This window comes from Magnolia sinica, chromosome 7 (genome assembly GCF_029962835.1).
Source record: "Magnolia sinica isolate HGM2019 chromosome 7, MsV1, whole genome shotgun sequence".
In the NCBI taxonomy this organism is placed as follows: Eukaryota; Viridiplantae; Streptophyta; class Magnoliopsida; order Magnoliales; family Magnoliaceae; genus Magnolia; species Magnolia sinica.
In genome coordinates, this window is record NC_080579.1 from 3,179,471 (window position 1) to 3,189,225 (window position 9,755).

General features: G+C 42.6%; 1 protein-coding gene across 1 annotated transcript; it reads right to left on the minus strand.

The window, feature by feature from the left end:
• Nucleotides 1–4,026: 4,026 nt before the first annotated feature.
• LOC131250856 (pentatricopeptide repeat-containing protein At2g22410, mitochondrial-like) lies at nt 4,027–6,863 on the minus strand. Its single transcript, XM_058251217.1, has 2 exons — nt 4,741–6,863; nt 4,027–4,651 (listed from the first exon to the last, which is right to left on the minus strand). The coding sequence occupies exon 1, from the start codon at nt 6,564–6,566 to the stop codon at nt 4,821–4,823; it is 1,746 nt and encodes a 581-aa protein (XP_058107200.1). The 5' UTR covers nt 6,567–6,863; the 3' UTR covers nt 4,027–4,651; nt 4,741–4,820.
• Between the last annotated feature and the right edge of the window lie 2,892 nt (nt 6,864–9,755).

The window sequence follows — 9,755 nt, forward strand, 5'->3', positions numbered from 1 at the left end:
AGGCTTGCAAAATGTCAGGAGCAGGGATGAAGCTACAGAGGCAGAGCTGAATAAGAAGCAACACCTTCATGCTCTATTCTTGGAGCAGGACTACGGACCTGGTGAACTATCAGATGCTGAGGTGAAGGGGATGGAGGACGTGCTCGAAAGCCTCCAGCCTCACACAAACTTGAAAGAGTTGGAAATACGGCATTACAAAGGTTCCAAGCTTCCCAAGTGGATAGAGAACCTGGTGTTCTCCAATCTAGTCAGGGTAAAACTCTGGGGATGTTTCAAGTGTAAACAATTGCCAGGTCTTGGGAAACTTCCATCCTGTAAATACCTTTATATTATGGGAATGGAAGAGGTGAGAGAAGTGGGTGGTGAGTTTAGTGGGGATGATAACAATGATGGAAGTGGGGGTGGTGGTGTCTCATTCCCCAAGCTGGAGACCCTCTTCTTCAGGATCATGCCAAATTGGGAGGAATGGGAATTGAGAGGTGGAGATGGAGAGGTTATGCCATCACTCCTCGAATTACGAATAGAAAACTGCCCAAAGCTGAAGGCGTTGCCCTGCAACCTTCCACCTCTCCTGCAGAAGCTGACTTTAGCCACAAGCGATGTTGGAATGTCATCGAATGCGTCCTTACCCATCCTCCCCAACCTTAAGCATTTGGTGATTTCCTGGAGTCATGAGCTGACATCGCTCCCTTGTGGTTGGTTGGTACAACTTGAAGCCCTCCAAACTCTGGATGTCCATTAACTGTCCACGGTTGGGGTCTCTACCAGAGGAGTTGCAACACCTCACCATGCTTCATCAATTGATTATCTGGAACTGTCCAGTCTTAAAAGAGCGCTGCCGAGATGGAGGAGAAGATCGCGACAAGATTGCCACATCCCTCGTATCATAATTGAGTAATTTTGATGAACCAGCCCAAGAAGAGGAAATCAATGACAGCTTTTATTTTGCCTTGGTTGTATCTGCTAATAAAAAAAAAAAGTTGTTTATCAGATGTTTAATTGCCATTTCATTTGTTCCATATGACCTTGTAAATTGTTTTGGAGGTCAGGTTCTTTGCCCCCCTCCCATCTTATGTAATTTTTCTTTTTACTAATAAAGCTTATGGTGGTACCCGAGAGAGAGAGAGAGAGAGCTGGGCTGTACCAGGAGTGTGTGGGATCGTCAGCCCTTGGCCACTGCCAAAAGGGTTGACCATGGTTCCCTGCTCCTACATCTAAGATAGATTGAAGAGAGACTTATAACATTAGACGGTTGACAGTGGTAAAGTCAAACCCTTTCTACATTAAGGTATATTATTGATTTTGTGCATTTTTGGTGTTTTGAGAAGCATGGTGTGCATTGATATTCATTGGGGGAATTTTAAAATCTGGACTTTTGAAACTGTACCAGGAGTGTGTGGGATCATCAGCCCTTGGCCACTGCCAAAAGGGTTGACCATGGTTCCCTGCTCCTACATCTAAGATAGATTGAAGAGAGACTTATAACATTAGACGGTTGACAGTGGTAAAGTCAAACCCTTTCTATATTAAGGTATATTATTGATTTTGTGCATTTTTGGTGTTTTGAGAAGCATGGTGTGCATTGATATTCATTGGGGGAATTTTAAAATCTGGACTTTTGAAAACGTTTTATATTCCAATATTTCTAAAAAGCCAACAGGTTGGGTAAGGTTCAAATCAGGGCTGTACACGAACCGAGTTAGCTCGCTCGACTCGACTCGAAAAAGCTCGATTCAACTCGGTTCGAAATTGAATGAATTCGAGCCTGAGTCGAGCTGATTTTTTGAGCTCGAAAAAATTTCGAACCGAGTTCAAGCTTTGCCCAAGCTTCTTTTTTTTTTTTTTGGTGGGGGGGGGGGGGGGGGGGGTTAGCTTGTTAATACACAACCATGTCAGTACACACACTCCATGTTAGCCACCCCCACTAGGGATCGATACCCAAGACCCCAACTCGAATTGAACTCAAATCAAACCCGTTCGGTGACTCGGTTACTTTGATATTGATGTTGCTCAGGCTCGATCTCAGCTCGAACCGGCCCGAGCTGCTGACCGAACTGAGCCGAACTGGCCAATCAGGCTCGAGGACTGAGCTGAGTTCGAGCTGGGGTCAGCTAGTGGCCGAGCCAAGTCGAGCTGTGCCAAGCTTGACTCGGTTCGACTGGTGTACACCTCTAATTGCACCTGATCATTGTCCACCCCCATTGATTTTTGGATCATGTGTGCCTATAATCTAATCTATCGACTAGAAAAGTCACCTCATAAAACTCCTAAAGCCTAGAAATCAACATGATCCAAAAATCAAGTGAGCCATACCAAAGTGAGAGGATTTCCAACCTTGATTTTCACCAAGGCCTACCTGAGTTGCACAACAGCGTAATTTTTCCTCTGAAAGGGTTCTCATGAGTTCGTGAGAACCAAATTTCCGTGAGTATTATAAGTTTGTGTGTGTGTTGAGTCGGACTATAACCTCAGACATCAATATTGGAACACTTCCTGTCCGCCATTAAGCAGTCGGCTTAAGCACAAAATTCAATTCTTGCAGGTTCCTGTTGAGTTAAAGACTGCCGAGTATTTAGTCGACTCAATTCTGTACTTAATAATTAACTTCAAATTATTTAGTAATAAATAATAGAATGGTAATGTTAAATTATATAAAATAGTTAAAACGAATAAATAGTCAGCTTGTGATTTGCTGATATAAATGTTTGCTTTTTTAGTTGTGTCAGCTCAAGTTGCTTCGAGTTGCGTCGAGTCAACCAACTCAGTGAGACAACTCAATGGGTCCCATCGAGTGAAGAGTAAGTCACACTCCTGAGTAAGTTTCCTAGTGACTCGGCTCTAAATCCCATTGAGTCGAGTTTGACTTGTCAGAATTCTAGGTCGAGTCACGAAGTTTTAGAACTATGCTTCAAAATACCGGGCGCGTAGTTTGGAGTTTGAGCAGTCATCACATGGCCAAATCAGGTTTCTTCAAATGTTAAGTTTGAGTTTGTGAGCAGTGGGGATGGCACAAAATCACAATGACTCGGCCGAGTCTATAGTTGACTCACCAAATTTTAAAAGGGAATGAATTTGGCTCGCCCTTCAATGGAGAAAACCTCTCTCTCTCTCTCTCTCTCTCTCTCTCTCTCTCTCTCTCTGTGTGTGTGTGTGTGTGTGTGTGTGTGTGTGTGTGTGTGTGTGTGTGTGTCCATTTGCATTGCACATGCCATACCACCCAGTAGTTAAAAACAAGTTTATTTCCATCTCTTCACTGCAAAACCTGTTAGAGATAAACTTATCTGGAACATTCATCAGTCAGGTTCTTTCACGGTAAAATCCCTCTACGCCTCCCTATCCCCCTCCCCATCCTCCCCAGTTCGTGCTTCCCCCTTCATTTGGAAAACCCCGGCTCCTCCTAAAGTTATTTGCTTCGGTTGGTTAGTGGACCGTAATCGTATCTTAACAATAGACAACATTAGAAAGAGTGGTATGCAGATTGTGAACATCTGTTTGTGTTGCATGCAAAACACGGAAACGGTGGATCATCTTCTGGTGCATTGCCCTTTCATCTCCCAAATATGGATCGACTTCTGTCAAAGATTCAGCATTTCCTGGTGCCTACCTCAAGCAGCTCATCTCCTTCTGGCTTATTGGCACAGTTTCAGGCACGGCAAGCAAAGATCTTCCATTTGGAAAATGGCTATTTTGGCCATTTGGTGGTCAGTGTGGCTTGAAAGGAACGAGAGATGCTTTAATAACACCTCTTCCCCTCCTTCAGCAGTTGGGTCTAGAGCCAAGAGGTTTATATTGGAATGGGCAACTAATGTCAAGGGGTTAAAAGATGTTAATTTTTGTTTTTTAGGGATTTAGAGCTTGTCTGCTATCTCAGCAGCTTTGCTCTTTATCGCCTTCTCCTCTTGTTCTCCCTTTTTTAATGAACTTTTTCGTTACCTTTAAAAAAAAAAAAAAAAAAAAAAAAAAAAAAAAAAAAACCCTGTTAGAGATATGAGGAGTTGATTTGCTAGTAAGACAAGGGTAACAATGCAACAAAATAACTTGGATTATGAAAGCCTTATTTTAAGGCAAATTCAAATAATTTGTAACAACAAGTAAAAGCATTCCATAATAATAGGAATGCGAAATTGAATCTCAGTATTACACAGAAAACTACAAAAATGAGCTCACTCAACATAGATTGTTGAACTTCCCAGGCAAACTCTGGAAACCAACACAAATACAAGCTGGTAAAATCAGTAACTTCTCGGCGCAGAAATGGAGGCTTTCTGAAAAGCATAATCGATGAACTTCTTTCCTTTCCCATCCACAGATACTGACTGCCTGTATGCATCTCATTCAGCTGTGTGACAAAGTACCTTAGTTGAAGCTTCACAATCAGGAATCAAACATTTGGCAAGATTAGTAGTTATTTCCGGCAGCCAAAAGAAAATGGCTGGCCCATACCAAATTCACTGAACTGCTGCCATAAAAAAATGAAGGCAGTTACAGATGCAATAATAAACTCATGAGGCATTTCAATATATCTTCAAGGATGGACCAGTTCTTGGCATGAAGTCCTCCTTGAGGTCCAGGTGCTTCTCGAAACCATTCCAATCCACCATGATGTTATTTGGTCTAGCAAAGCAATCAAGTGCATTTGATCCGCCATCACCTGATGATTGCCAAGTCATGAGTTTCTATGGAGTGAGGTATCTGGCTGGTGGCACATTGTCAAAGGAAAGAAAAGATAGATGCTCTAACTTCCAAACAATGGGTGGGTCTTTCATTTGCTCAGCCTCACATCTGTAAAAAGGGGCATGGCATGGAAAACCCCTCATGGATTAGCCAACATGAGTCCTATCTGCATCCATGAGTTCATGTACTGTGCCATTTACTTCGATGGAGCTGCACCCAGGTGCCTTCTGCACTTCACGCTCCTCCATCATCTCCCTCACCTCTGTCGCATCATCCCATCTCTCAGCACCTGCATATGTCTTTGATAGAAGTACATAGTTTCCACTATTACCAGGATCCAATTCAATAACCTTTTTGGCGATTATCTCAGCAAGACTCACATTTCCATGAAGCATACAAGAACTCAGCAATATTCTCCACATCATGGGATCTGGGGCTACTGGCAATTCTGTAATGAAGTCATATGCCTTATCCAGATGGCCAGAGCGGCCAAGGAGGTCTACCATGCAACCATAATGCTTCATCTGTGGTTCTATTTGATAATCTTCAGTCATGCTTTTGAAATATTCAAATCCTTTATCGACCAACCCGCCATGGCTGCAAGCAAGCAAGACCCCAATGAAGGTCACACTGTTTGGCCGAACACTCTCACTCAACATCTGTGAGAAGAATTTTAGTGCATCTTCAGCATAGCCATTCACAGCCATTCCTGATATGATTGAGGTCCATGACACAGCATCTTTCTCCTTCATCTCGCTAAATACTTCCAATGCCTTCTCAATACATCCACACTTACAATACATGTCTATCAGAGAATTTCCCACATAAATATCCATTTTTATATTGTTCTTGTGAATGTAATCATGAATCCCTTTCCCTACATCAAGTGCCCCCAAATGGGAACAAGCTGAGATCACACTAGCTATTGTAATCTCATCGGGTTCCACATTAGCTAACATCATTTCACGGAAAAAATCCAATGCCTCAACAAAACGGTTCGCCTGGGAGTACCCAGCAATGATAGAGGTCCAAGAGATCAAATCCTTCTCTGGCATCTCATCAAAAAGTTTCCGCGCAGAAACTATATCCCCCGCTTTTGCGTACCCCATGATCATGGCATTCCAAGAGACAATGTTTCTTCGAGGCATTTTATCAAACACCTTCCTAGCTAATTCAACAGACCCTCGCCGCCCATGAAGATCAATCAGAGTGTTACCCAAGTAAACATCAATCTTCAAATGATTCTCCTCAATATACTTAACCATCGAATTCGCCAATTCCCAATCACCCAAATGCATACAAGCCAAGACAACCTTCACCATTGTCACCTCATCAGGCTTCACATTCTCCGACTGCATTGACTCAAAAAGAGACAAAACCTCCCTCAATTTATTTTTCTGGCTATAACCACAAATCAAAGAGTTCCAAGAGACCGAATCCCTTTTGGACATTTCATCGAACACCCTCCGCGCGCAGCCCAAATCACCACAAGCTCCGTACATATGAATTAATGCATTGGAAACATATGTATACGATCCAAACCCAATTTTCAGAATCTGCAAATGAATCTTCTTTCCATATCCAATCCCCGATTTGCGGGCCCAGCCCTTCAGAAGAAAGAGGAAGGTGAGATGGTTGGGCAGGCAGCCTTGTTGGCGCATTCCGGTGTAGAAAAGGATCGCTTCCTTCCGACGGCCGTTCTGCGCGAGGCCGCGGATGATGGAATTCCAGATTGGGCTGGTGGGTTTTTCAATGAGGGCGAAGAGGAGGATGGCTTTGTTGAGATGGGGAGGTGAGAGAGCGTAGGAGGAAATGACATCGGACATGGAAGATGGGTTTGTGTAGAGTCCTGTCCTTATGAGATGGGCGTGGAGTTTTTTGATGGAATCCATCGAAAGCTGGCTGATTTTGGAGGGTTCTGGAGAAGTGTAGGGAATTGGATCTTGATTGGACGATCAGGATGACGAAGAAGGAGAAGAGAAGGAGAGGGGTTTTAGAGCCGGGAATAAGAATGGATGGTGTTGCTCCTGTTCGAGCTGCTGATCCATGATCGGGAATTCTACATGAGAGAGAATCAGATCAGAAGCGAATCGACTGTTTGGCAGAATGGGGTTGGATTTCGAGTCGAGAACCGAGATCCAGGATTTTCCATTCTTTCAGTAGCGTTTGGCAACTAAGTTTTCTATCTCTTGGAAGGGACGCGGACTGCACACTGAGTAAACTCTGTGGGGCCAACTGTGATGTATGTGTCTTATCCATGCCGTCCATCCGTTTTATCAGCTCATTTTAGGTTATCAGAACAAATTTTAAAGCATATCCAAAGTTAGAGTGGACCACACCACAGGAAACAACAGAGATAATGACATTCACCAAATCTTCGTAAGGCTTAGGAAGCGGATTAAGCGGATTGCGTGGTGAGTATGAGTTACTCACGTAATAAGTAAGCTCTGCAAGGTCCACAGTCATTTATTTATTTTATAAGCATCCATTCATTTTCCCAAATAATTTCAGGACTTTAGCCCAAAAATGATGCATATACAATGTTCAAATAGACCACAGCATGGGAAACAGTTGAATTGAACTTCTAAGGTAGAAAAATTCTCGGGGCTATTGAATTTCTACCAATGAAAATTTCTCAAGGCTACAAAAATTGTGAATCAAGCTTATATTTGTGTTTTTCATTCATTCATGTTTATATGATCTTATGAACAGGTTAGATGACAAATAAATGCCACTATGGGGCCTATAAAAGTTGAAACGGTGCGGATCATTATCCCCAGTGTTTCTTATGGTATGATCCACTTGGACCGTTGGATGTGCTTCAATTTTGAGCTCAACCCCTTAAATTAGATAGAAAAATAGATAAATGGAGTAGATAAACCACATATATTTAAGGTGAGCCCAACTAAGTTTATTCAGCACGATAAGAGTGTACCCAGTTACCCAGTACCTAATCCTATTTAACTATGCATATTTGTCATCAACTTGTTCACAAGTTTACATGGATATGAATGAAGGACAGCATTGAGAAATAAAACATTATCAAGGTGGGCCCCACGGTGTTACCCGCCTAATCCTCTCCCATAACCATGATCTTCCCATCTGGTACTCTTTTGCTGCATAGGTCCATATAATAACGGTCCGTGTCACTCGAAGCTCTTGTAAAGAGAAGCCAGAAATAAAGTCCAGATATTTTCAATTTTTCATTCCCCGGTTGCAAGTATTGCCGCTCGATATCTTCACATGCACCGAAAACACGGAGCACATTAGCCGATCTGGCTCGAGTTTTAAACATCCGGACGTCCATAATGTGGGCCCTCTGGGGAAGAGACCAATGGCCGTTGAATAAAACTCGCCAATGGCCCACATCAAACGAGGACGTGAATTGCGTGTGCCCGAATAGGTCCAAAACTCAAGAGGGCAACAGCTGGAAATGCCCACCGTTGAAACCTTTCCAGGGCCACCATGACGTTGATATGTCATCCAAACAGTTCCTAAGATTATTCTCAGTGAGATGAACTTAAAACACAAACATATGCCTGATCCAGAACTTACGTTGCCCCACGAAGGTATGAAAGGTAAGAGTTCAATCCTAACTGTTTACTCCTGCTGTGTGCCCCATTTGATTTTTGGATCCGCCTTGCTTTTGGACTAATGTCCTGAAATGAGCTGTAGAAACGGATGGACGGAGTGGATTTTTCAAGGACATTTCGGTGGGCCCCACATAGCTTTGTATGCGGCGGGAGCGAATTAGGTGGTACCTGAGCAAGGGCTTATTGGTTGTTATCCCTACCGTAGGGCCCACATTGATGATGTTATGTATATCCACGCCGTCCATTGGTTTCTCCAGTCCAATTTGTTAAAGGATAAAAAAAATTATATATATTCAAATCTAAGGAGGACCACACCACAGGAAACAGTGGTGATCAAGTGCCTCACCATTAAAAAATTCAAAGGGCTCGTGGTAAGGCTTTAGTAATTTTTATTTGAAATCTAACCTGTTTATAATGTAAATAAGATCTTGATGATGAGAAAATAGATCCTATTGATCCAAAAATTTTGTGGCCTATAATTCGTTACTGTTTCTATTGGTATGGTCCACCTGATATTTGGATCTTCTTATGATTTTATATGGAATACTAAAAATGATATTCAAAAACAGATGGACGGCATGGATATACAAAAAATGCATCAAGTTGGGCCCAAACGGTTATGGTAACACGCTCCCGTTGGCCGGCATAGGATATTCGGGAGCTAATTCTTTCCCGAGTAGCCTGGAAACGGATTGGCTACTCCCCCTGCAACCAGCCCGGCGGCTGATGATCGGTGGTCTATGGGCCCCCAAGATGATGTATGTGTTTCATCCATTTTTACGGATCATTTTAGGGCTTGAACCCAAAAATTAGAGGGATATAAATCTAAGGTGGACCACAACACAGGAAAACAATATTAATTGGATATCCACCGTTAAAATCCTCCTAGGCCCAATGTACTGTTTATTTAACATCCAATCTGTTGATTAGGTAACACAGGCCCAGATGAAATTAAAAAACAAAGATCAGCTTAATCAAAAACTTTTATATCTCCCAAGAAGTTTTTAATGGTCTACGTGCATTCAACATTGTTTTCTGTAATGTGGTATACTTAAGATTGGGATATTCTTAAGTTTTGGTTTCATACGTTAAATGATCTAGAAAAATAGATGGACAGCATGGATGAAAACACACACATCATGGTGGGGCCTACAGAGTACGGACCAGCAGCCAATGTGGCAGGGGGAGTAGCCAATCCGTTTCCAGGCTATTCGAGTCCATCAACGAGAACTAGCGCCAAGTGGACCAATCAGATTTTTGCACCACGTCATTGAGAGAAGAGGGCTGCGTGTGGGTTATAAAACCTCAGGAAAACTAAAGGAAATGCTGAGCGCGCACGTGTAAATGAGAAACAACCGTGTGAAATCCCAACCTCTCATCACTACTGTCTGGATACCATGACTCAAAAAAAGCCAAAATACAATCATCAGGTTAAATACACGTTTAGAAAACACACAACCGTCGATAGAAACCAACCAACGGTCCAAA